Genomic DNA, 27,668 nt, shown 5'->3' on the forward strand with positions numbered 1-27,668 from the left:
TTCGGAGGAGGACAAGGCAAGGGCGGCTTGCGCCCCCTGGTCGCGGCTTCTTCCCGGGGAGGTGACCCCGGTAGCCCGGATACCTGAGGAGTCCCGCCCAGAGTGATCGCCCCGGCCCGGCGCAGGGAGAGGTGCTTCTGCCCCTGGCGACTACTGCCACCACAGGTTCCCCGGTTATTCATTCAGACTGCAGTTGGAGCCTAAAGGTCTGGATCCAGGTCCAGCGAGTTCCGAGAAACCTCAGCCCACGGCCGGCCCCTCGTCTGAACCGCTGTTGAAAGACTGGACTCACTAGATGATTTCCAAGGAGCCTGCCGTCTGACAGGCTGTATTCTTCATGGAAGTCCTGGGCTTCTCTGGCCATTGGCCTCGTCAAGTGTAAATGAATAGGCATGGGAAGCCTAGAACTGATCCTGGCTCTGGCACTCACTTGTTGGGTGGCCTTGGGCAAGTCACGTCCTGTTTCTGGGCTTGTTTCCTCATCTTACCGTGAAGGGATTGAACTAGATGTCCTCTAAGGTCCCTTCTAGTTCTTCTTATCTATGAAACAGCCTTGATAAGGTGCGTAAAGTTTCTTTGTAAATGTTTGACATTGGTATCTTCTCAGCCACCTTCACTTTCTGTACCTAGAAGTTCTAGGAAAGGAGGGGAAAGTCTAAGTTGGCAACTAAAAATAAAATAGGGACTGTGAACATATACTGGCAACAAAGACTGCCTGCAACACAGGAAATGATGCTGGAGAGGATAGTGGAAAGTCCGCTATATTTTAACACCCTAATTTTACAGAAGAGGAAACCTTGAGAAGAGCCAAGTCACAATATGAGGAAGACTGATTCAGGTTTTCTGACTTCGTGATCAGTTCCTTTACTAAGTGTTAGCAAATAGAAGGCATAAATATGTAGAAACAGGGAAAGAAAATTGCCCACAGAAATAAAAGCAAACCATTTAATTTGTAGCACTTCCCACTTTCATTTACTTAAGATTTCTATCCCGCCTACGTTTGGGGTGACTTGCAAAGCAAAAATAAAGCAATAAAAAATAAAACAGAACCAAGTTCCCTCCCTTTTCTGCTTTTGCTTTCTGTCACCCTTGTCCCCTCCAGAGGAGCTTCTCACCTTCTAATGTTCCAAATCCACCTCTAATCTTCAGGGGTCACCCATCCACCTTCAAAAAAAGAATAGAAAAAAGCCAACTAAAGCCAAAAACAACCATGTCATTTATATGAAATATCCAGACTAGGCAAATCTGCAGAGACAGAAAGGACATTAGTGGTTGCCTAGGGGGCTGAGGATGGTGGGGAACAAGAAGTGATTGCTAAGAGATGCAGAGTTTACTTTGGGGTGATCAAAATATTCTAAAATTGATTATGGTGACAGTTGTACAACTTTGTGATACTAAAAATCATTGAATTGTACACTTGAAGTAGATGATGTATATGGTATGTGAATTACATCTCAATAAAGCTGTTACATCAAAAGAGGCATCCCAGGAAGCAAAAGCGAATCAAACCAACACGTGCCTGTTTCTTCCCTAGCTTCTGCGTGTCTACATCCTCTCACTCTTGGGAGACCTAGGGTGCTGTTTTGGCCCCTGCAGATGTTTCCTGAATCTCCAAGTGTGTCGCTTCAGGGTCCCCATCTCCTGCTTGGCCACTACCTTCTACTCTGCCTGGCTCCATGTGGTTGAAGGAAGCATGCAAGTTCCCGTGCTCGCCCGCGCACCTGCCTGGGCTGCCATCTCGGTTCCTGGATGGAATTGGGATAGAGAAGGGAAGAATCGAAAGGAGAAGAATAGAATAGAGGTGAGTCTTGCAGGAGACTGGAGAAATGAGAAATTCCGTAGGGCAAAATTGGAAAGAACAAAAGGAAATGTTGAAAAGGAAAAGAACCTTAATCTTTTGTGATTTTATTTTTCCTTCTGGACTACTTTAAGGATGGGATATAGTATTTGAGTAGCCTTCTTCATGGTTGTTTTCTTTATGGAGGTGTTCCTAGAGGGAGCATCATTTTAATAGCTTATTCATGCAGTCAGGTATTAAACATCTACTTCCTTTATGTCTTTACTAAAAGTCTACATTTTCAGAAAAGTCTCCCCTGGCTGACCTACCCAAACTGTCACCATCTTCCCTGACCCTAACACTTCCTCTCCCCTTTCCCTGCTTTATTTTTCTCCCTATTTTCTTTATCTATCTTCCTTAGTAGAATTTAACCACTGTAAGGGCCCAAATTTTTGTTTTATAATTTTTATCTGTTTTGTTCACACTATATCTACAGTGCCTAGGAGAGCCCAGAGTAAGCCCTCAATACGTATCCATTAAATGAGTGAATGAATCTACCATGTGGGTACTTTTTTGATAAAGAAGGGAAGTGTTAAAAGAGTGTTTTGTAAACCGGACAGATTTGTGGCTAAAAGGCTAGGGAGAAAGCAGTCTTTTTAAAAGAACTCTGGGGGGCAAGGAGAGAAAGTCTAGAATGACATTTGACAGTGAAGGACGAGAGTGATGGACCTATATACCTCACTGTTATATAAAAACTGTTAACAGTTTTTGCCTGAACCATTTCACATGGAGACACAGGAGAGGGCATGAATGGGATGAATGCTAGACACCCTTCTGACTACCAGGACTGGCTTCTGATCCAAGCTCTAGCCCTCAGTGTCCATTCAACTTTTCAAAATTACATAACCTTTTAAAGCTTCACTTCCATCTTCTGTAAAATAGGATTATAATACTTTCATATTTGTAAATATTCAGTGAGATAAGATATGAAAACATGTCAGTCCCTGGCACCCAGTAAGTGTTCGATAATTATTTTCCTTTCTGTCCTTTCTTTGGGAAGCTACCTCTCCCTCTTGTGATATCTTCCCATGAATACAGGCATGTTATTCAAGAGTTTGAAGCTACATCGTCTGTCAGTTTGATAAAGTTCTGAAGTTTTCTCTTTGGACTTTTTATGGTATCATTGGTTCTGATGACATATATTTTAATCCTTTAGGGAGGGAGTTAAAGAAAGATATTAGAGAAAACTGGTGAAAAGAAGTTGGGAGTTGGCATTTGCTTTAGGTTTAATATTTGGCACACAACCCAGAACCTGAGTAAGATGACAGCTGAGTCTCTGAGTCCTGCCCAATGTCCCTCTTCAGCCTCAGGTGTTTTAAAGGAGCCCAGTGATTCACACAGGCACCCTGGAATCATCCTACATGGATTTGAAATCCTGGTTCTGCCTGTTACTCTGTGGCCTTATGCAAGTTGCTCAGGCATTGCGACCTCAGCCTTCTCATCTGCCAAGTGGGCATACTCATGGTATTGACCCCACGGCAGTGGTGAGGCTGGAAAGAGCCATGATATGAATGAAGCACTTGGCAAGGGCTTGGCTCAGAGAGCACTTCAGTACCTGTTAACCATTGTTATTATTCTAGAGTATAGAATTCAGAATCAGAATCAGTTTGGGTTTTTTGCTCACAAGGTTCCGTAGATACAGCCCAGTCCTAAACACAGCTTCGGCTGAATCCTGGGCAGAGACTCCATGTCAAGGGGTCTGGGAAATGCTCCCAGCTTTCAGGACTGAGTAAGACTTCTGTTCTCTGTTCTGTGGTGCTGCCTCTCCATTCCTCTGTACCACTAAGGCTTGGGGGCAGGGTGAGTGTTGCTTCCAGCCGTGGGACTGGACTGAAATTCTGTATATATTGCTTGGCTGGGACACCTCCTTGCAGCACATTTCCTCAGACATCACCAAATGTCTGCTACATGCCAGACACCATGCTAGTTACTAGGGCAGTGCAAAGACAGATACGAAGGCGTTACAATCTAACTGGGGAGATAGGACACGTGTATGACTATGCCATTTACCCAGTTGATGATTATTTATTGACCACCTACCATCTGCAAGACATTATATAAAACATTGATTTTGGCACAAACATAGAAACACAGAGGAGGTGTGGTGGTTTGGCCATACCCACCAAATCCGGTGCCTGGTCTCCAAAACTGTGGATGAGATGGATGGATGGATGGTTGGTTGGTTGGTTCGTTGGATGGTTGGTTGTCAGGGAAGGCTTCACAGAGTAGAAGAAATAGCCCTGGACCTTGCTGAATAGAATTTACTCACCGGAGAAGATGACACAAAGATAGGGCCCTCAGGTTCACTTGCGAAGCTGTGGGGCAATAAGTCTAGCTGTATGTGAGGGTTCCTGTAGGGCCTGAGTGGAAGACTCAAATAGCTACTGGGTCCAAGAAAAGTAAATGAGTTAAGGAGGCTGGGTGTGTACTCTCTCTCATTTATCTTTCTCGTATGCACCCTTCTTGCTCTGCCTTCCACTTGGGCACTTTTGATAGAGACGCAGGTCCTAAAAAACGATTTCTCTATACGTGAAAAACATTGGTGCAAGCACGACAGCTGATCCTTGGGCTCAGAGACAGGGAGGTACTTGGGAGTGGTAGGGACTATGACAAACTGGGGACACAAACCAGTCTAAAGGGGGTAGTCGCTCCTTAGCTCAAGGCAGTTGTAACATAGGCCAAGTGGTTCCAGCTCTAACTGATGTTTCAAAAGAAGCTAGAAATCTGGGTTGTTTTGTTTTTTTTTTAAATGAAATCTCCCCATTTAAAAATAAACATCAGCTCAGATTTTAAAAAGAAACTCTGTTGGCCAATTGAAACACATTTTCCAGTTGCATCTGCCAGTCTGTGACCTCTACTTAGGGAACCAACAGATCAAGTTAGAAAGGTGGGCTGGAGCCAGGTTTCAAATAGCCTTGAACGCCAAGCTAAGGAGTTTTGACTTGAACTTATAGACAGTGAGAAATCATTAAAAGGTTTTGTTTTTGAACAGGGGAGTGGCTTGCTTCGAGGGTTGTGGAGTTGCATATGTAGTAAAGGGAGAGGCGTCTGGATTGCAGGTTACTGCAGTGACAGAGGTTTGTGACAGTGAGGTTGAAAGATGGTGGCAGTAGGACTGGAAAGACAGGTCGGATGAAAAAGACGAAGACCAAAAGTATGGTCAGGAGAAGATGCAGAGAGGATGCGGGAAGGGGCAGGAAGGCAGGAGAGAAAGATAACTGAGATTCCAATCTGAGTGAGAGCGAACCAGCAGCAGGAGAAGAGCCGGCCACCCGGGTCTCGGGCCCTCTGAGTGCAGAGAAGCGGTCCAGCGATCCGATCGTCGCCGCAACACGCAGGGGGTGATGCGCCCAGAACCCCGTCGCCTGGGCGCAGGCCTGGCTCCGCTGCTGGCCGGGTGGCCTTGGACAAGCGCGTTGCTCAGACTTTATAAGCAAGTGGCCTATCACCTGGGGGCTAGCGAGGAGGCGACCGGGCCGGAGCTGCGGAGGGAGCGCGAGCGAGCGGTTCCCTAGCCGGGGGCGGGAGCGGCCTCCGCAGGGGACCGGGCGGGCCCTCCGGGACGCGGCGTGCACAACTCCCCGCAGCTCCCGCGCGCCCGGCCCGAGCCGGCCCTCCCCTCCCCGGCTCCTGGGCCTCCCTCTTGGGAACTCAGGTGGGCAGGGATGCTTTTCGGGGACCTCTTCCCCTGCTGCCGTCCCCCATATAGTCCCAGGTGGGCCGGCACGTCGGTGTCCCGGAATCCCCGACACTGGCAGGAAGTGCGGGCGCCTCCCGCCCCCGAGCAGCCTCTCTAGGAGCCCCGGGCTCTGCTCTCAGTGAGAATAACCCCTTCTGCTCCAGCAGGCTAAGGATGGCTGGAGGGATTCGTTTACTTTCTCCCTGAGAAGCGCTGCGTTGTCTGTCTTCTGTGCTGTGCCTCCATCTACAGGGCAGTACCCGACTGCCTGGGTTCATATCCCCGATCGGCACGTTGCTGAGCTCCTGGGACAAGTTACTCAACCTCTCTGAGCCTCTGCTTTCTTATTTGTAAAATAATCGTATCCATCTCAAAGGGCTGCTGTTAAGGATTCAACATGTAACGTGCTTAAGAAGAGCGCCTGACAAGAAGTGCTCAATAAATGGCAGATATTATTTTCATTATTTTTACTGCTACAAAAAAACCGTTGTAGCAATGGAGGGTCAGGTTTTTTGTCTTTTGTTTTTAAAGATGACCGGTAAGGGGATCTTAACCCTTGACTTGGTGTTGTCAGCACCACGCTCTCCCCAGTGAGGTAACCGGCCATCCCTATATAGGGATCCGAACCCGTGGCCTTGGTGTTATCAGCACCACACTCTCCCGAGTGAGCCACAGGCCAGCCCGGAGGGTCAGTTTTGTGACATGAGACTAGGAACATGATAGAAATGATAGTAAGAGCTGCTGTTTTATTGAGGACCTTCTATGAGCTAGGTTCCTTCTATACCTTTTTTCTAAGACCTCAGGGCAATTTCCATTTTATAGATGAAGAATGTATGTCACAGTCTGGAAGTCAAGGCCAACTGATTCCAGGGTACATGCCTTTCCCTCTTCTCCACACCGCATCTCTGATATGGGAAAGTTTTTCTGGGAATTCCAAACTAAAGCATCAAACCCATGGTGCTTCCCTAGATATGGATATCAAGTTAGTCTAGAGCTGAGGACACTGTGCAAAATCACCTAATTCCTACAGTAGTATAAAAACCGATTGTGAGGGTTGGCCAGTTAGTTCAGTTGGTTAGAGCACAGTGCTGATAACACCAAGGTCAAGGTTTCAGATCCCCAAACTGGCTAGATGCAAAAAAAAAAAAAAAAAAATTGTGAATGGTGCTGCCCCAGATTGAACACCAACCTTGCTTACAGAAGATCTTGTGACCTTGGAAAAGACACAAGGTGCAGACAATCAAAGAGAGAAAGGTACTGAGTGTATGTTTGAGGATAAAATAGAACCATGTTTTTATGAGCAACAACAATTACCATCCTGCTTGCCCTTTCACACGACTCGTGGAGATGCTGGAAGAGCAGACATTCCCTACCAGCCATTTCTTCCTGCTTCGATGGCTCAGGGTCCCTCTGGGCAGTTTCCGCTTGGCTCCAGCATTTAGTACTAAAGGTCCTTAGAGTTTGTGGAGGCTGAGAGAGCATGGTCAGGCTGTCCTTTCTTTTCATTTCCTGCAGAGTTTGAACCCTAGGGATTTAGCAGGTGGATAGTCATTGAAGAGGCAGGCCCAGGAGAGTGGGGGTGAGGGGTGGGAAGTGCGGAGTTTCTCACCTGCATGCCCTTAACCATGCTGCTTCCTCTGCTGGATTTAAGCTTTGAGAGGGTGGGACGCTGTCCATCTGGTCATCTCTGCCCCCTACCCTGAGAACAATGTGGGGCTTTCCCAGGACAACTTCAGAAGTAAATGGTTTAGTCAGGACTGGAACTCACATCCCTTGCCTGCTGGCTGCGAGCTTCAGGTTCTTTTTGGAGTACATGGCCAGAGCCATGAGCGTCCCACAGAATGTACCCGTGGGCACGGAGGGGAACATAACTGGGTTTAAAGACCATGCCCACTTTCCCCAGCAAGGAGAATCATGCCCATACCCATACAATACAGGGTATGTTTTCTAATAAGGTTTCTTTCACATTTTTTCTTTCACTTTGCTTTTATATTTTAGAAAAAAAAATTCACATGGTTTAAAAAAATTCAGAGTATATAAAAAGGTAAGTGTGAAAAGCAAGTCTCCCTTCTGCCTCTGCCCACCCCCATCCCATTCCCTCTCCTGAGCTGAACACCGTTACCAGTTTCTTGTGTCTTCTAGAGATAGTCTATGCAAACATCATCTAGAAATTACAAAAATGATAGAACACTGTAGATACTTGCTTTTCCCCTGGGTTTTTTCACATAATAACCTAGTCTGGAGAATGTTTCATGTCAGAGCATACGTATCTGCTTCATTTATTTTCACAGCTGCTGAGTATTCCATTATAGGATAAGCTGTGAGTTATTTAATCAACTCCCCTATGGCGGACTTTTAGGTAATTTTCAGTCTTTTGTTATAAAAACTTTTCGATGACTGTTATTGTGCATACATTTTTGTATGCATGTTCAGCCATGCCTGTAGGATCTAGAAATGGAATTGTTGGGTCAGAGGGTGTGTGTGGGCATTTTGAATTTTGATCAGTATAGCCACATTTTTCTCCAAAGAGGCAGTGCAGATGCATGCTCTTACTAATAATGTTTGAAAGTACCTGTTTTTCCACATAGTATATAATCAAACTTTATATCCAATAACCTCTTAGGTCAAAAATGGTATCTCATGATTATTGATTTTTTTGGTTTGGGGGTTTTGTTGGTTTGTTTTTTGGTGGCTGACTGGGAAGGGGATCCAAACGCTTGACTTTGGTGATGCCAGCACTCATGGTTGTTTTTACTTGCATTACAAGGTCTGTTTTATAACAAACACTGGTAAGCAGAGATTGAAACTTAACATGAGAGGTGTGAAATTTTAAAAAAGCATCATGCTGCTTTGAATTAATTCATGTCTCCTGATCCGACTTGGACGAGCAAAATGAGAAAATGTGCCAGAAAGCGCTCCAACCACCTGCCTCCAAGAGATGCAAAAGACTGGAGTGGACAAATGAATTCCCAGTTTTTAAAATCAGGGAAAGCTATTATTGCTACAGACCGAAGGCCAGGAAACTTGATGTTTAACTCAATGGCAATTCTAAATTAGACCATCAAATGGACCACTTGCGAATAGGATGGTATGGTGCGGGGCAGAGTAAAGCCTTGAGCCCTGCAGGACTGTGTGAAATCTCAGCTCTTACTAGCAGGGAGTCCTTGGGCAAGGCACTTACTATATCTCTGAATTTCAATTTCTTCAGCATAAAATAGGGGCAGCAATAGCCATCTGCCAGAGTGATGGCAAAAACTAAAACGACTCGTAAAATGCTTGGCACAAAGATGTTAGTTAAAATGGAAGAAAAGAAATCAAATCCAAGCCCTCTGGGGTTGCAGCCCCTACACCTCCAAGAAAAAGGGAAGACCCGACAGATGACCTGGAGCCAGCATAGGTCGATTGCCCCTATCCAAGGGGGGCTTGCTCCAAAACTAGTGGGCAGCTCCCAAAGGTAAAGAAGCAAACCAGCAAAACCCAAATACAGTCATGTACCACATTAACATGTAGGTCAATGATGGACCACATATACAATGCTGGTTCTATAAGATTATACTACCGTATTTTTATTGTACCTTTTCTATGTTTAGATACACAAATACTTACCATTCTGCTACGATTGCCTACGGTATTCAGTACAATAACATGCTGTATGGGTTTGTAGCCTTGGAGCAATAGGCTATACCATACAAGGGTTCTGCAAACAATTCATGGAATGATTCGTATTACCTTTTCATTCTATTTTTCCCCAAACTTTATGAAGTACCCTTGTACAGCCTGGGTGTGTAGTAAGCTATACCATCTAGGTTTGTGTAAGTACACCCTATGATGTTTACACGATGCAATCGCCTAACAACGCATTTCTCAGAACACATCCTCGCCATTAAGTGGTGCATGACTGCACTACCCCCTTACAGGATGAAACAAAAACCATCTTCTTACCAGTTGGATATTTCTAGGGCCACCATGTTTCACTCTTTGTGAATGGCCCTGGAGCTGGGAAAGGGGGAGATAGTGTATCTGTCTAGTAAACTCACAAAGCCAAGAGATACATGTTGTGGCTAATTTTTCTTAGAGTTCACCAGTGCTTAAAATTCAATATTCTATGGAAATGATCGGGATAATCCAAGGCTGGTATATGTGATCTGTAACAGTGGCTTTCAAAGCATGACTGCCAAACCTATCGCTGCTGTAGTGGATCAAATTATGTCCCCCCAAAGTTTTATGTATTAGAAACTTAACCCCCACTGTGACTGTTAAGAGGGTGGAAAATCCTATTATGGTAATTGAAAGGTGGAGCCTTGAAGAGGTAATTGGATTGTAGGACTGTGCAGTAGTGAATGGATTAAAAATGGTGGTCAGGGGTGTGGTTCTGACGGCTTTAAAAGAAGAAGAAAGTCTATCTCTCTCTCTCTGCTCTTTCTGCTTCCACCATCTTGCAATGTGAGATCCATGGGTCACTGTTGCCACCACCAGAAGGACTTTGGACTTCCCAGCCTCAGAAACTGTAAGCAAATAAATTTCGTTTTCTTTATAAATCACCCAGTTGCAGGCATTTTTTTATAAGCAACATAAACGGACTAATATAGCCACTGGGCTCTACATCATACACCATTGGGGCCTTCTTTTCCCATTTGCCTCTGTGTTGGACTGGGACCAACCAAAACTAGGGCATGAGATTGAGGACATGACCATCTGCATCGCAAAGTAGCATATTTTTTATTTTTATTATTTTTGTGTGTGTCTGGCTGGCTGGTTCAGATCCACATCTGAACCTGTGACCTTGGTGTTATAAGGCTGCACTCTAACCAACTAAGCTAACCTGCCCGCCCCAAAATAGCACCTTGATGAGGACCCATAGGAGAACTTTCCCCCAAGCCTCACATGAATTATGTAACCAATATTTGCCTGGACCTCTACAAAGTTCAGCAAATCTGTGACCTACTTTTAGCAATTGTATAAACAAAACTTTATACCATATGTTTTGTGTACCAACACTAGCTTCGTGTTATCATTTTCCTCCTTAATTTCCCTTTGCTATTTTCTTTTTGATCTTGTTAATGATACTACTTAGTCAATTGCTACTGCTACTATCACTAACAATGGCCAACAGTTAGTGGCTGTGAGTCTTACTAGATGCCAGGCACCTGTTGTAATATGTTGCTCTATAAATGCCTCAAGTCCTTTTTGAAACGAAGCAAGGTATAAATAAAGAAACAAATACAACTCCCTCATCTCCTTTATGGTACCCACTTAGAGGTATCTTTTTAATATCCAAAGCTTTATATATTAGAGAAAGGCTGCACATCCTCACTTCATAGTTCTTACAACCTGTGTTTGAAAATAAACAAACCTACAAAGCAAGCAAAACAAAAACCTCTTAGCAGTCAGAAGCCATGAGTTTAGTGATAATAACACTATAAAACTCAACCCCTAAGACCTGAATAAGGTAAGTGGTGATTGTAGGAGTCTACAAAGAATAGCAGTACCAGAAAAATCTCATGTCCTTTATATGAGGGTGCTCCAAACACCTCATAGAGGGGCTGGCCAATTAGCTCAGTTGGTGGAGTGTGATTCTGAAAACACTAAGGTCAAGGGTTTGGGTCCGCATACTGCCTAGGTGCCAGAAAGAAAAAAAAAAGTTCATGGAAAGATTTGTATTATCTTTGAAATCTATTTTAACACGACCTTTTTGAAGTCCCCTCATATAGTATGAGAACAGTCACTGATGAGGCCTGAGCACTCACTCCATGCCAGACACTGACCTAAGAGCTTGCATGCATTAATATATTTAATCCTTGTATTAGTCCCTTTTGTATTGCTATAACAGAAATACCTGAAACTGGGTAATTTATAAAGAACAGAGGTTTATTTGTCTTACAGTTCTGGCACAGCTGCATCTGATGCAGGCCTCAGGCTACTTCTACTCATGGCAGAAAGTGGCAGGCAACCAGCGGGTACAAGCAGATCACATGGCGAGAGGAAGCAAGAGAGAGCAGAGAGAGAGAGACAAACCCTCCTCTTCTTTTAAAGCCCTCAGAACCATGCCCCTGACACCATTTTTAATCCATTCACTACTGTGTGGTCCTCAAACCAATCACCTCTTTAAGGTTTCCCCTTTCAATTACCATAATAGGATTTCCCACCCTCGTAAAAGTCACAGTGGGGGCTAAGTTTCTAATACATAAAACTTGGGGGACACAATTCAAGCTTTAGGGAGTTTTGAGGGGGACATAATTCAACACATTACAATCCTCATGTCCACTTTATAAAGTAGGAACTATTTTCTATGGTTATAGGATTGATAGGTTCACAGGCCAAGAAAATTGTATAGATCAAGTTTATATGGATTTGAGCAAGGCATGTAATAAAATCTTTCCTCACATCCTTTAAACAAGATGGAGAGATATAGGCTAGATGTCCTGCATTGAGAGTCAGCTAATTACAAGATTATGCACCAGCAAAGCCAATGAAATGCTCATATTTAACCCAATATTTATATTTCTAGTACTATATTTTAAATTTGGAAGACACGTATTCCAGAGATGCTCATCAAAATTTTATTTCTAAGGGCTGGCCCGTGGCTCACTCGGGAGAGTGTGGTGCTGATAATACCAAGGCCACAGGTTCGGATCCTACATAGGGATGGCCTGTTAGCTCACTGGCTGAGTGTGGTGCTGACAACACCAAGCCAAGGGTTAAGATCCCCTTACCAGTCATCTTTTGAAAAAAAATAATTTTATTTCTAAAAGCACAAAAATGGAGGTGGTTGTAAATATTCAACAACAGGGAAATGACTTAGCAGAATGTGGTATATGTGGAAAGAACTGTATGCAGCCATTAAAACTATGGCTTTAAAGACAATGACACAACAAAAACTGACAACTGTGTTAAAAAAAAAAAACTTAGGGGCTGACCCCGTGACGCACTCGGGAGAGTGCAGCGCTGGGAGCGCAGTGGCGCTCCTGCCGCGGGTTCGGATCCTATATAGGGATGGCCAGTGCGTTCACTGGCTGAGCACGGTACGGACGACACCAAGCCAAGGGTTGCGATCACCTTACCGGTCACAAAAAAGACAAAAAAAAAAAAAAAAAAACTTAGAAAAAAATACAGGATATCCCACAGTCTGTTTTTTTATTTATCCACACTCTTCCTCGATGGACATTTAGGTTGTTTCCACTTTTGGGCTTCTGTGAGTAGTGTTGCTATGAATCTTCATAAACTAGTTTTTATGTGAACGTCTATTTTTATTTCTCTTGGGTATACAAGCATACCTAGGAGTGGAATTGCTGGGTTGTATGATAATTCTTTGTTTAACTTTTTGACAAATGCTCAACTGTTTTCCATAGCTATCACACCATTTTACATACCCACTAGCAATGTGTGAGGTTTCCAGTTTCTTCACATTTTCACCCAAACTGGTTATTTTCAGGTTTTTACATTTTTTTATCTTATTATAACCATCCTCATGGGTGTGAAGTGGTATCTCATTGTGGTTTTGATTTGCATTTCTCTAGTGATTAATAACATTATGTGTCTTTTTATGTGCTTGTTGGCCATTTATATATCTTCTTTGGAGAACTGTCCATTCAAGTCCTTTGCCTATTTTTTAATTGGGTTGTCTGTCTTTTTGTTGTTCAGTTGGAAGAGTTCTTTATACGCTCTGTATACTAGATCCTTGTCAGATATATGATTTGCTAATATTTCCTCCCATTCTGTGGGTTGTTTATATTTTCTTGATAATTTCCTTTGATGTACAAATATTTTTAATTTTTATGAAGTCCATTTTATCAATTTTTTTCTTTCATTGCTTGTATGTTTGTATCATATCTAAGAAACCATTGCCAAATCCAAATTCCTGAAATTTTACTCCTATATTTTCTTCTAAAAGTTTTATAGTTTTAGGTCTTAAATTTAGGTCTTTGATATATAATCAGTTAATTTTGCAATGTATCTACTTTTATAATTATAATTTATAACAAGCAATTTTCTATTTATTATACTGATGTTTAGTTTCCTTCCCAGACAGATTTTTTTTTTCAGCTAAGAAAAATGAGGCAATTTGAAGAAAAATATCAAATAACAGTACAGAGAGAACCTGAATGTGGCAAATAGAGTGAGTACAACAGAATCCCTACAGTCAGACCATGGCAAAGATAAAAGCAGTTATCTAGGAGACCTTGTGGTTAGGACTGTAGGATTCGGCTAGAATTTGAACATGGGAATTCCCAAACCTAGAGTCAGAAATCCAAAGACCTCCAGATCCCAAGGTGTTATGGTTGCTTTGTGACCTCAAACATATCTGACCTATCTGAAGTCCTGTTTCCTCACAGGTAAAAAGAGGATGATAACCAGCCAGCTGCCAATAAAAAAAAAAAAAAAAAAAAAGGATGATAATACTGGCCTCTCAAAGGTATCAAGAGAAACAAATGCCTTAATGTGCATGAACGTACTTTATAAGTTATAAATTAAGTCTACCAGGGCCTAGACTTAAATTGGCTGGCGTGTGAGCAGGACCCTGAAAGACAGACAAGACCTGCCTCAGTAGAGTGGAGAAGGGGAAGTGTTCTGGAGGAGGTGGAGGGAGGCATGGCTCAGTTAATGGCCCAGAAGCAAGACAGTCCTTACTGGGATGGGGGCGGGATGGTGTGGAGTGTTTGGTACCATGTAAGAGTGGGGATTACTAGAAGAGCATTGTGCATGGAGGCAGAAAGGTTGTTTTCCAATAGGGCCAGGCCCTCTGGGAGTTTGGACTTCACTGTTTTACAGGCATAATTCTAGGTTCCTTGGGGTATGCCAGTGGTAGAATCAGGCTTCAAGTGTTTGGAAAGCTTACTGGGTTTTTAAAGAATTTTAACTGTGTGAAAATATAATACTCTCCTCTGTCTGTCTTCAACTTCCTTCCCTACTCTTAGGCAGCAATAGAGCATTTGCTCCCAGGGGTGATCAAAGACCTCTCCAGACAGTTTGCTCCCATGTGTCAAATGTGGGCAGGCAAAGAATCACCTTTGTCTTAACATGACTTGGATCAGTTCAGACCTGAAAAAGAAATCAAGATGTTATTTTAATCTCACAATCTTCATTCCCAGCCTTACACTGCAAATATTTACCGTTTTAAAAATATTTTTTGTAATTGGAAATCCTCAGCAGAACAAAGGGTTACGAAGTTAAGTCTTCCTCCTACCCCGGGTCTTTAGTCCTTCCTCCCCAGAAGCAGCTACTGTCCCCAGGCCCTTTAGTATCGCACCCAAATAGTCAAGATATACACAAAAATGATTCACAGACTCACAGACTCTTAGAGTAGAGAACATCTGATCTGACACTGTCATTTTGCAGATAAGGAAACTGAGACCCAGAAAAGTGACTAGAGTTATTTCAAATCTCACCTTTAAGCAAATATTTGGTTACAAAATTGTATACATATCTTTATTTTATTTACATTTATCTTTAATTAACATATACATATTTGCTTAATATATACATTTATTTATCCAATTAGATATGGTTTTTAAAAAATATAAAAATTCTATGAATTTCCAAAAATTAAAAACAACAACAGCCCTCTATTGCTAATGAGTACCACGGAGATATTCTGAAGCTTTTAGGAAGATCATGGGGCATCCGATCAATGGGGAGAAATGAAGAGGGATGGAGGTGGGACAACCCATTAGAAAGTCACTACTGTAGGAATGAGGACCTGATGGCTACTGTAGCCTGGAGCTGGGGCAGATGGAAGAGGGTGCCCCATAGGTCTGAGGACCTACTGGTTAGAGGGGGTGCAGAAGAGGGCACCCCCGAGGCCTTGGGGAGCAGGATGACTAGGTATGGTATAGGGAAATGGAGCTGGTGAATTTGGGATGACTGCTGAGTGGAAAGATCTGTTAGGCAAATGCAGAGAAAGAACAAGGTGAGGAAAGGGGTAGGGCCGGCAGCTGGCATCTAAGGAATCTGGAATTGACCACATGGAGGAGGAGACTTTTAAGGAAGAGAATGAAAGGGAAAGACTTAGGTCTCAGCCTTAGGAAATGCAGTAGCCAGGAGGCATCAGGAGGGTTTGGTGTGAGAAGCTCTAGGGAGCTACTGTAGGTTCTTGAGCAGAGGAGTGACTGATCCTAGAATCCCCCAACTCTCAGAGGTGGAAGGGACCTCCCAGGTCCTGGGACATAGCTCTTGTCCCACACTCCTAAAAACCAGCCCCCAGCACACCTTGTGCGCATGCATGTCTCCAGGAAAGGAGGCGCCATCCTTCCCTGATGCAGCCTCTAGTTAACTCTCATGCCTGTGGTTAGATAGCTCTCCTGGCACCTCAGGTGGTGCCCTCTATAGTGTCCCCATCCATAAAACAGAGGGTTGGAGTGCATGATCGTGGGCCCCTAAGTGCTCACAGGTTAAGCATTGCCTGAGTTCTCAGGACATGGTTTTGAGACTCCTTGCTCTCCTGCCTACCAATCTGTGAACTTGGATGAGGAAGAGTGAGGTAGACCTGGCTAGAGCTGGTCAACTCCTTCTGGGAAAGGGAACGGATTCTTTCCAAGTGCTCAGACATGCATTATCTCATTTAACCCTCCTGTCCCTTGGGTACCAAGGCTCATCCTCATTCCAAAGAAGAGGAAGTGGAATCTCCAAGAATCTCAGTTGCCCAAGAGCACACCAATGAGGATGGCTTAGGGTTGGACCAGGGTCCACCTCCAGGACCTCACTGCTCTCACGGCCACCTGCATTAAGAGGCCACGTGGGAGGTAGGTGAGCCATGACCAAGAGGAGCATGGCGGTGGTTGTTCATGAAAGGCATGGGTAGGTGGGATCATCTTCATCCTTCTAAGAGTCCCCTGCCAGGAGGGTCACCTTCATGGCCATTACGCCAGCTGAATGTGGGCAGGAGGACATCGCACTGTTGTGCACGATTAGAGCCTCTGTCTCTCTAGGAGCAGGACACCCAAACTGTTCCTTGAGAATGGCTCAGCCCAAATGGGGGCATCCTGCACTTCCCAACTCTGTCTCCGACTCCCAGAGCAAGATGAAGGAGAGAATAGAAGACTGTGTGCCTGTGGTCCTAGACACACTGAAGCCAATCTGAGCAGCAAGTTGTGGGTAGGAGCCATGGTGGATCTGAAGCCAGTGTGCCTGGGTTTAAATCCAGCTCTGTCACTTCCTATCTGTGTGTAGGTGACTTACCCTGTCTATCCTTGGGAAAATAATAATACTGGTGTCAGGAGTTGTTGTGAAGGTTCAAAGAGTTACTACATACAAACCCTTGGAACAGTGCCTGGCACTTAATAAGTACTCACTAAGTGTGGCTATTTCAGAAGACATCATCTTATTACCTTTACTTATTACTCTGGACCTGGGGGCCACAGACTAAAGGGGTACAGACTTAACACCTACAGTTAAATGGGTGTTGGAATGTCAGTAGTGAAGGACCATTAATACAGTGAAACCACCTCTCAACCTCAACGTTGAGGACACTACAGGAGTGATAGGGACTGTGACAAACTGGGAAGTTGGTGCCCCTATAGAAAAGCAAGCTCCTACCCAGCTACAGCCAGTCATTGACATGAAAAGTTGGGTCATGTTGCCACATCTTTGGATTTTCCAAAGAAGCAGGAAATTCGGACTTTTATGTGAAATGTACTGATTTTTTGTTTTGTTCTTTTTCTTTTTTATCTCTATTGAAATATACTGATTTTTAAGTGTGGCAAATAATTTAAAAAGCAAGCAAGAAAACGAAAACTGTGTAAAGCCAAACTAAACACTTCTGTGAACCCCCAGAGTATGTCGCCACCCCAGGGCCAGGCCTTTGCAGCCTCGTCAGCAAATTGAGCACCTACTACGTGCCAGTCACTGTTGCAGGCACTGGGCATAGAGCAGTGAATACAAGAGACAAAGCCCCTGCCCAGGCAGAGCTGACATTAGCACACGTGTGCACAGGCAGGTACGGTGTGTGGCAGGGCAGGGAGAGACAGATTACAAGCACATATTCTGTTACAGGCTGTAAGAAACAGAGCAGGGTAAGGGGGACCAGGAGGGGCCCTGAGGTAAGAGTGAGGGGGCAAAGGTGGTGGGAGCCAGAGACAAGATGGAGCTGGGCCTGGATGGGAAGGCGGGTGGAGGAGACAGTACTGGGAGGTGGGCAGAGACTGGACCCGGCCGGACCTCTTCTCCTGGTGGTCACACTCTGTGAACCCCTGATGGGGCCCAAAGGAGCTGTATCCTTTTTAGCAATATCTGCCATTTGGCCCTTTTTCCTCCCCTAGCTCTCTGGAGTCTCTGGACAGATAGCCCTTTACACCTTCTCCTGGGATTCCTTTGTGCCTGTAACCCATATACAACATCCAACTTCTTGAGGGTAGAAAGGCCAATTGTGGTTTAACTCTGAGGTCACCCCACCTCTGTGTTCACACGGTGCCCAGGAACAGTAGGCTGCAACGTACAAATGTGTTGAACTGAAAGAATAATGTGGCCTTAAGAACATGACCTCACTTGTCATGCCTTGGTTTCCTCACCTGTAAAATGGGATAATAGTCCTGCCTCACCCGATTGTGGGGAGGAGGAAATGAGATAAAGGCTGTAAAAACTGGGAGCCCAGATAACCCGGGCCTTGAGAGACCAGTGTTTCCGGGTTTTTAAAGCTTTCTCCTGCTGCAAGCCAGGTGCCCCTTGAGCTCATGGAAAAGATGCTCACCCTCCTTGGCCAGAGAGACCCCACTGGCTTCTCTCCTGCCACCATGGGCCTCAGTTTTCTCCTCTGAGGGGAGGTGATAGGATAAGAGGGGCCAGAACACAGTCTGCCACAAATCCTTCCTGGCTGCCCCTGTCCCCTCAGCCCAAACTCTTGTTGCCATGATTTATTTCATTTAAGCCATTTTTAGTCTGTAGGATGTTCCCTCTACGTGTTCCCCCTGCCAGCCCCTACTCCTACCCCAGAACCCAGGCATCCCAGCCCCATCCCAGGGTGAGTCCAGACAAAGGCCGGCCCCAGGGGACCAGCAGCCGCCAAAGCTGAGACAGGCCTTGCCAGGCGCTGGCGGAGCTCCTGGGAGATGGTGAGCCGCCAGAGATCCGGAGACCCTCGGTGGCACCTGGGTTCCCCCAGCTGCCCATCTCACCGGCTCCCACTTGAGGCAGGGAGAGGGGTGTCGCCTCAGCCACCTCCCTGCTCCCTCAGTCCCCTTTTTCCCAGGCTGTGGGAGGCAAGGGGTTAAATCCCATAGAGCTGATGCTCTGACTCCAGGCTAGAGGGGCCCGGGAAGCTGGGGTCACTTCCTGCTCCGTCCCAGTCACCCTGAACTGGTCCCCGGGTCCTCAGCCTGGAATCACCCCTTGAGGAGGACCCCGGATCCCTGGCCGTCCAGCCCGCCCCCTGCAGCAGGGCAGTCAAGGGGTTAAATCCCCCGGGGCTGGATTCCGCCTTCCGGCTTTTCCCAGACCCCAGAGCCGTGAGTCGGGGACGCTTGGGTTCCCGGGGGGTGGCCCGGAGCGCCCGGGACGGCCGCCGGGGAACAATGGGCGACAGGAGGGGGCGGCGCGGGCCGGCGCCCCCCTCACGGCCAGTGGGGGCGGGGGCGCCGCGGGGGCCGGAGGATTCTGGGAGCGGCGCGAGGGTCGGCGGTGGGGGAGGGGAGGCGTGAGCATGCCGGGAAGAGGGAATCGCCGGCAGCGGGGCCGGCGCCAGCCAGCCGCGGTTCTGGAAGGAGCGGCGCGGCGGGGGGCCCGGAGGCCGGTGGGGGTAGGGGCGACGCCGGCGCGGCTCGGAAGACGGCCGTAGGGTCACGGCTCGGGGGCAGCGCAAGTCTTGCGCTGGCCTGGCGCTGCCTCCACGTCAGGGTCACCCCGGCGGCTCCCCACACCTCTCCCAGAGGCCGTTCCTCCTCTCCCTCCGAGGTCCGAGGCTGGCCGGGCGGCTCCCGGCACTTCTTGCCTCCCTCCGATTTTCTTCCCACTTTCATGGTCCATGTCGGCCTTGTCATTAACCCCTTCCTCTGCCCTGGACCACTGAGTTTGAATTTTTGGGGACAATCAAGGTACATAAGGTCTTACCTGTCCTCCGCAAACACACCAGGACGGCCTTCCCGGCCTCCTCCAAGTGGACAGGTGTGGAAGTTCCTGCCTCCACCTCCCCAAAGACACAGATGGGGAGGCAGATTCTCAGAGCCTAAGTAGGGGCAGAAATGCAGAGATGCAGAAATGAATGCACTTCCTAAAATCCAACTTCAGTCTCTTCTGTCGCTGTTTGTTCAGCTAGTTGGCCGCTCCCAGGGATCCCTTTCCTCCCTTACACCCTGGGCCCTATGCATACAGTGCCCATCCCACACGGCCGCCCAAAGCCCAGGCCCCACCTCGGGGCTCTCTTCAGGGTCTAAAGGTTGTGGGAAGTCCTCTTAGCACTTTGTTCCTGTTGCCCTGTTCTCTCATCCTGGAATCATCTCACTGTCTTTGGAGTAGACAGCTGGCTGTGTTGTAAAGGGTGGGGGGGCACTCCGAACTGTTCCTTTGCTGACATCAACTTGCAAACTGATCTTAAAGGCATTGGACCACACAGGTTTTCCAGGAGCAAGGGGCATCTCGTTCACTCATCCTTCAGTCCTTCAGCAAAATTTATCGAGCAACTATTATGTGCTAGGCACTGTCCTAGGCATATCTATAACATTGACAAAACAGAACAAAAGTAGGAGTCTCAGGGGGGACGGATAATGAAGCTGTGGTGGGGAGTACTGTTTCGAGCTCACAGACAGATTGGCAGGCCTAGTCCCTGGGTCCAACCCCTCTTACAGCCAAGGAAACCCCTGGGTCCCAGGAATTTCTCCAGCCCATTCTCATGGCCAGCAGGCTCTGTCTGAGCTTTCCTTGTCACCTGCCTCCTGCCAGCAGCCCACGAGTATGAGTCAGCCCACAACATGATTCCAAGGTCACCTCATGCTCTGAGAGACAGGGTCATGCCAGACACAGAACCCTGCATTTCCCAACCTGTGACCTTGAAAAAGTCTCCCTGGGCATTGATTTACTAATCTGCAAAATGGACAACCTGATTCCTGGGTCTCTTCATGGGGTTGTGGGAGAATCGGGTGAGAGAAATGAGGGCACCATGGCAGGCACTGTGTCTGCTGCAGCTGGCCTCCACACACTTGTCCATTCTTTTCCTTTCCATTTCCCTCTTTCCTTCTCCTGGTGGCTCCTGCAGAAGACCCTTGGGGCTTTAAAACACCCCTCCCCCACCTCTGGCCTGACCCTCTTTCTGTGCTTGGATAACAACAAAGTGCCCCACTCCTTCTGGAGGGCCCCTTAGGGAAACAGGAGTTTTTTTGTTTTTGTTTTTAACCCTTTAAGTTTCCTGAGCAGACTCAGTTATCTCTGGGGCTCATAAGGTAATAGTTTATTGGTCTCAATTAGTAGCCCCATTAAGAAGGAAAATTAGAGTCTTAATGAGCTTCCTCTGATTAGCGAAATAACAGGTTTCCCAGCCTCTGGGCATCAGAGATGTGAAGTGAGAACCTCCCTCCCCTGTAGGTGTCAGAAACCTCTCCAGCCCCCAGTCTGGGTTCAAAGGGTTATGACTGATGAGTTTTTAATTACACTCTTAAATTCACCTACTTGCTGAGTTGTGATTTTAAGATCTGGAGCAGGAACCAGGCCTGCGGGGGAAGGGGGCCACAGAGAGAATGGGTGCCCAGAAAAAATGGGGTGGTAGGACACTGAAGTTCACATAACGAGGAATAAGGGTGGGGAGAGGGAAAGTGAAGTTCAGAGGGAGTAAGGAAAAGTGCAAAATCAGCTCCCCTGTGTGCTTATCTCTCTCTTCCCCCTCCCCTCCCCAGGGTCCCTGGAACCCTCTGCAGTGCTGAGCTCTGGGATGGAGCCTGAGACAGCGCTGTGGGGCCCGGATCTGCAGGGTCCTGAACAAAGCCCCAACGATGCTCACAGAGGTGAGGGGCACAAGAAGGGACAGTGGTCCTGACAAGACAGTGGCCCCAGTTCAGGGAGGGGCCCAGACTCTGGGGGAAACCCCGGGGAGGGAAGAGAGACCAGACCCCTATTCTGAAAGGAGATGGGGGCTGGAGACTCCCTTTCTCTCTGTAGGTGCCGAGAGTGGGAACGAAGAGGAGAGCTCTCAGCAGGAAAGTTCTGGGGTGGAGATCATCTTGGGAGATCCAGCTCAGAGTCCAGAATTCAAGGACCCACCAGAGATGCCCCCGGAGAGACCCTCCCAGGATCCCTCAGTCCCCCAGGACCCCCCAACCACACTGGGTCACTCCAACCCCTTGGACCACCAGACCCCTCTGGACCCCCCAGCCCCCGAGGTAGTCCCTACCCCATCTGACTGGACCAAGGCCTGTGAGGCCAGTTGGCAGTGGGGGACTCTCACCACGTGGAACAGCCCCCCGGTGGTCCCCACCAATGAGCCCAGCCTGCGGGAGCTGGTGCAGGGCCGCCCCTCCGGCGCCGAGAAGCCCTACATCTGCAACGAGTGCGGCAAGAGCTTCAGCCAGTGGTCCAAGCTGCTGCGGCACCAGCGCATCCACACGGGCGAGCGGCCCAACACCTGCTCCGAGTGCGGCAAGAGCTTCACGCAGAGCTCGCACCTGGTGCAGCACCAGCGCACGCACACTGGTGAGAAGCCCTACAAGTGCCCCGACTGCGGCAAGTGCTTCAGCTGGAGCTCCAACCTGGTGCAGCACCAGCGCACGCACACCGGCGAGAAGCCCTACAAGTGCACCGAGTGCGAGAAGGCCTTCACCCAGAGCACCAACCTCATCAAGCACCAGCGATCGCACACGGGCGAGAAGCCCTACAAGTGCGGCGAGTGCCGGCGGGCTTTCTACCGCAGCTCGGACCTCATTCAGCATCAGGCCACCCACACAGGCGAGAAGCCCTACAAGTGCCCCGAGTGCGGCAAGCGCTTCGGCCAGAACCACAACCTCCTCAAGCACCAGAAGATCCACGCAGGTGAGAAGCCCTACCGCTGCACCGAGTGCGGCAAGAGCTTCATCCAGAGCTCAGAGCTGACCCAGCACCAGCGCACGCACACTGGGGAGAAGCCCTACGAGTGCCTCGAATGCGGCAAGAGTTTCGGCCACAGCTCCACCCTCATCAAGCACCAGCGGACTCACCTGCGCGAGGACCCCTTCAAGTGTCCCGTGTGCGGCAAGACTTTCACCCTGAGTGCCACGCTGCTGCGACACCAGCGCACACACACGGGCGAGCGGCCCTACAAGTGCCCCGAGTGCGGCAAGAGCTTCAGCGTCAGCTCCAACCTCATCAACCACCAGCGTATCCACCGGGGTGAGCGGCCCTATATCTGCGCCGACTGCGGCAAGAGCTTCATCATGAGCTCCACCCTCATCCGCCACCAACGCATACACACGGGCGAGAAGCCCTACAAGTGCTCCGACTGCGGCAAGAGCTTCATCCGCAGCTCCCACCTCATCCAGCACCGACGCACCCACACGGGCGAGAAGCCCTACAAGTGCCCTGAGTGCGGCAAGAGCTTCAGCCAGAGCTCGAACCTCATCACCCACGTCCGCACCCACATGGACGAGAACCTCTTTGTGTGCTCGGACTGTGGGAAGGCCTTTCTGGAGGCACACGAGCTGGAGCAGCACCGGGTGATCCATGAGCGGGGGAAGACTCCAGCCCGAAGAGTGCAAGGCGACACCCTGCTGGGGCTTGGGGATCCCGCCCTGCTGACCCCGCCACCCGGAGCCAAACCACACAAGTGTCTGGTCTGTGGAAAGGGCTTCAATGATGAGGGTATCTTCATGCAGCATCAGAGGATCCATATTGGAGAAAACCCCTACAAAAACGCAGACGGTCTCATCGCACACCCAACCCCCAAACCTCCTCAGTTCCGATCCCCGAGGCTCCCTTTTGGAGGGAATTCCTACCCAGGTGCTGGGGAGGGCAGAGCTGACCCCCCAGGACAGCCCTTTAAAACGCCTGATGGTCAGGAGAGCTTCAGCCAAAGGCTGGGGCTGCTCTCTTCCAAGTCCTACATTTGTTCCCACTGTGGAGAAAGCTTCCTGGATCGCTCTGTGCTCCTCCAACATCAGCTCACCCATGGCAACGAAAAGCCCTTTCTCTTTCCTGATTATAGGATTGGCCTAGGGGAAGGGGCAGGGCCCAGTCCCTTCCTAAGTGGAAAGCCCTTTAAATGCCCTGAATGCAAAAAAAGCTTTGGCCTCAGCTCTGAGCTGCTGCTGCACCAGAAAGTCCATGCAGGCGGGAAGTCCCAAAAGAGTCCGGAGCCGGGGAAGAGCTCCTCCGTCCTCCTGGAACACCTCAGGAGCCCCCTAGGGGCCAGGCCCTACAGCTGCTCAGATTGTGGGGCCTCCTTCCTTGATCGCCTAGCCCTCGCCAGGCACCAGGAAACCCACACCCAAGAAAAGCCCCCCAGACGCGAGGACCCTATTCCAGAGCTAGCCACCCTGTCCACAAGCCAGGAAGGTGAGGGAGAGGCCCCCACCCCCACAGGGAGCAGCAGCCACAAGGAAGGGGAAAGCCCCAAAACCCTCTTGGAAGAAAAGCCCTATTTGTGCCCTGAGTGTGGAGATGGCTTCACAGAAGTCGCAGCCCTACTGCTCCACAGGAGCTGTCACCCAGGTGTCTCCCTTTGAAATGGGTCTGGAGAGACCAGGGGCCTCTCTCTCCTGAGAGGAACACTGGATCACCCAAAAAAATATGTGGGGGAAAGGACAACCCTATCAGATTATAGAGAAGTGGAGGATAAAGAACCCTGGGGAAAAAAGTGCTTTTCCATCAGTGATGAGAAACCCTATAAAATTGTTGGTGGGAACCACTTATAAGGCAGTAGAGAAAAACTGTCGGGTTAGAAACCCTATAAATATGTAGGAAAAAAAAGCCCTTTAAGTCTGTAGCAGAACCCTATAAACCATAGTGGATAAAAGCCCTATTAATTGTAGGATGAGGTCCCAATATGTCTCTAGACAACCCTATAAAACTGTATCAAAATCCTGTAGGGGAAGTGTAGGAAATGCAGCAGTGGCATCAACTTGGGAGGAGTGACCCTCAGAAGGTGCAGAAAACACCTCCCATCCGCTCGTTCCACAGTGTTCTCTCCCCCAGGAGGATGGGAGAGAGCCTCTCTCCCAGCAGCCATGGACAGTTAACACTGAGGAAGATGCTCAGCTGGGGAGTAGTGTGGGAACTGGGTGGAACTGGAAAAGGAAAACAAAAAGAGGACAAAAATAAATGACAAGGAGCTCAAACCCACAGAGGAGATAAGACACAGACTAGGAAGAGAAAGTCCAGCTCATTGCACTGGTGGTTCCTTGGGGTATGGGGCCAACCTTAGCTGAATTGTGTGTGAGGGGAAGAGGTCCATGGAATCCCTTATCAAAAAGAACCCAAAAATGGGGATGAAAAAAAATTATGCCAATCCTTTTTAAAGGCTGAAGTTTGGGGTGCATAAAAAACTTTTGAATGTAAGAATACTGAAAGACCACCACAAAAGTTAGGGGACAGAGTGGGGGGATTTCTGTTAGATTTCTTTGAAGGAAGCAAACCCAGGTGGAGAAACTGTTCAGTTGAAACCCACCAAAAACTCCAGGCCAGTTTCTCCCACTTCCAGGAGCTTGTTAATCTGTAAGTGCAAGCAACTCCCAGCTCAGGCCGCCAGGGTTCTCCCGGAGCCAGGCAGGACTACCCTTTCCCCAGCCAAGCTGGGGACTTGTACTCTGAGAGGCGTCCAGGGAAAGGGTGCCTCCTGCCACATTCTCAGGTCTCACTGTCAGGAGCTTTTTCCTGAAATCTAACTGCCACCAGTCCTGCTGCAGTGGCAGCCCGTTTCTTCAAATTCTGTCCTCAGTGGAGAGAACTGCTGCTAGTCGACCTCCAAAGAATAAAGCCCATCAGAGACTCAAGGCTTGTGTGTGGTTGTCCTCCCTAGACTTCTCCAAGTCAGTGAGAGCTATGTGTGGGTTCACGGTGGCAACAAGGGACAGCAAGTGGACAGAATAGAAAGCTTTGGTCAGCCAGCAACCTGATTTTAAACCTCAGCCTTCATCTGAGCTGGTAGCAAGGCTTCCTGCAGGATGAACCTGGCCACATGCAGAGCTGGGTGTCTAGACACCCCACAGACTGGACATAGGTCTCTACAGCATCTACGGAGACCTGACCCTTCCTCTCCCTGCTCCCTGGAGCCCTCTGAGGCTGTGATGACCCGACCCAATCCTGGCCTTGGGAAGAGATGGATTCCACCCACTCAGCTCCTCTCTCCTGCTTAGCCAGAACCCTTCAGAGGGAAACGGAAGGAAGACAAGCGTTCCCCTGCCAGGCCCCTCTCATCACACACACCACACTGTCACACACTTGCATAAACCAGCCAAACCTGCTCACATGACTGGGCATGTGTAGCAGGGGAGAGACTGTTGCCCTATAATATGGTTGAAGAGAGAAAACTCGAGAGAGAAACATCTGTAACAAGAATCCCACACCCTAACCCTGGAGAGCCTTAAAGAAGGAGAGGACTCTGCTCAGTGCTGGTTCAGAAAGGAAGTGCTCACTGTACCAGTAATGTGCTGTCCTGGAGTGACAGGACTGAGATGCCAGGTGAGGATAGGGGTGACCTGGATTCCTGCGAAGCTGTGGAAGCGACCTAATTTCATTACCTACAAGTTCAAAAGTTGAAAATCTTTTACGCTTCATCTATCCTGCCTCCAAAGGGATGACGCTCACATTTAAAAGGATCAAAATGTAGAACATTGTGGGAGAAGAAACCCAGGCCACTGGTGAGAGTGGAAAGGCAGGTCTTCTATGATTGTGGGGAGGACCTTGCTGACGTCTGCATAAAGCCCTGGCCCATCCAAGCACCAGGCAGGGAAACACTACTGAGAGGGGAGCAGCCTGCCTGCCAATCTCTGTTGGCAGAAATGTCGATAAAGGGGACGCCCCTAAGACTGAGAGAAATCCTCCAAGTCTAAGCAGACTTTTCCTCCTCTAAGATGGTAGCAGAAAGAAACTTAAGTTGTTGAGACAAGCCCTTTGTAAAGCTATAAGTAGATTCCCCCAGAAACAGGTCTGAGGAATCTGTCCCCAGAAGAATCTTGGGGAGCAGCTTTCGGGGCTCAGAGGCCAGTCTGGGGGAGGTGGTCAGTGTAGTTGAAAGCCGACTGTAGGCCTATTGAGGACTAGGGTGTAGCATACGTAGTAGGATGCTCGCATGTTGTAGGGAGGGTGAGGGCTAAGGGTCTTGGCTCTGGTACTGAGTGGAGGATGTGGACATGATTGGTGGGGTCTGGGGTTTCATAGTAGGAAACGGGCAGAGTCAGAGGCCTCCGGAGTGTAAGCTGTTCTCTCTTGCCCACCTCCCTAAGCTCCTTTAGCCAGGAGCTTTCCTCCCAGAGCAAGCTATGTCTTGGGAAGAACTAAGCAGGGAGGGGGCAGCATCCAAAGTCCCTCCGACCAGCTCAGGCAAAGGCCCAGGGGTTGAGGCACTTGTCCACCAAAACTGAGTCTGGAAGGTGTAACATAGCTAGACCCTCTTACCCAACTTCACACAGACCCCTCACAAGTGCCCCGGTGGAGGAACCCAACAGACAGGGGTCAGGTAGTCATTGGTGGAAGCAGAAGGGAGAGCAGAAACTGATCTGAGCTTAGGGTGAAACTTGAAACTGCTGTGGATATGGAGGTCAGATGGGAACTCCAAAGAACTGGGCAGGAATCCTGAATGGTGGGGAAACTTGACACCATCACAACCAAGAGGTGGGGTCCCATGACACCACGCTGGAGATGAGCAGCTCCCAGACTTCTTTGCCCCCATTAGGAAAGCCCCACTCACCCAACTTGTCCCCATGGAGTGAAGCGAGGCCCCGCTTTTGAGTGTTGTGTGTCAATAGCAGTGTTGTGTCTCCGGTGGTCATGTTGATTAGTTGAAGAGAATAAAGGGAATAAGATTCCCCAGGTGTCTTTGTCTTCCCTTTCAGCCCCTACCAGAGCCAGGGCCCATGACTGACCTCAAAAGCTCAGCCAACTTCCAGGCCCACCCTCCATCCAGGGGCCCTGAAGTCCCCATCCAGTGCTTGCTTGTGAGACTGAAGGGTTTATGAAGTTTTAAAATCCATACCCTTGGAGGACTGGGGGAGAAATCTGATGAAATGGTGGCAGAGCCAAGCTTCCCTTGTCAGTGCCTGGCTTCAACCC

General features: G+C 48.3%; 1 protein-coding gene across 2 annotated transcripts; it reads left to right on the forward strand.

The window, feature by feature from the left end:
* On the forward strand, nucleotides 1-27,407 carry ZNF629 (zinc finger protein 629). Of its 2 annotated transcripts, XM_063100123.1 has the most exons (4): nucleotides 1-561; nucleotides 1,535-1,801; nucleotides 21,329-21,436; nucleotides 21,591-27,407. In XM_063100123.1, the coding sequence occupies exons 3-4, from the start codon at nucleotides 21,364-21,366 to the stop codon at nucleotides 24,122-24,124; spliced, it is 2,607 nt and encodes an 868-aa protein (XP_062956193.1). In that variant the 5' UTR covers nucleotides 1-561; nucleotides 1,535-1,801; nucleotides 21,329-21,363; the 3' UTR covers nucleotides 24,125-27,407. The 2 variants fall into 2 exon arrangements, with proteins under 2 accessions (XP_062956193.1, XP_062956191.1); XM_063100121.1 differs by lacking the exons at nucleotides 1-561; nucleotides 1,535-1,801 and adding an exon at nucleotides 18,793-18,952.
* Nucleotides 27,408-27,668: the final 261 nt, after the last annotated feature.

The sequence above is a fragment of the Cynocephalus volans genome, chromosome 6 (genome assembly GCF_027409185.1).
Source record: "Cynocephalus volans isolate mCynVol1 chromosome 6, mCynVol1.pri, whole genome shotgun sequence".
Taxonomy (NCBI): domain Eukaryota; kingdom Metazoa; phylum Chordata; class Mammalia; order Dermoptera; family Cynocephalidae; genus Cynocephalus; species Cynocephalus volans.

What these genes read in the sequence shown, in the direction of transcription:
- ZNF629 (XM_063100123.1), top strand. Translation starts at nt 21,364, where the DNA reads ATGGAGCCTGAGACAGCGCTGTGGGGCCCGGATCTGCAGGGTCCTGAA. An exon ending in CCCCAACGATGCTCACAGAG is followed by an intron (nt 21,437 to 21,590) that starts GTGAGGGGCACA and finishes TTCTCTCTGTAG; the next exon opens with GTGCCGAGAGTGGGAACGAA.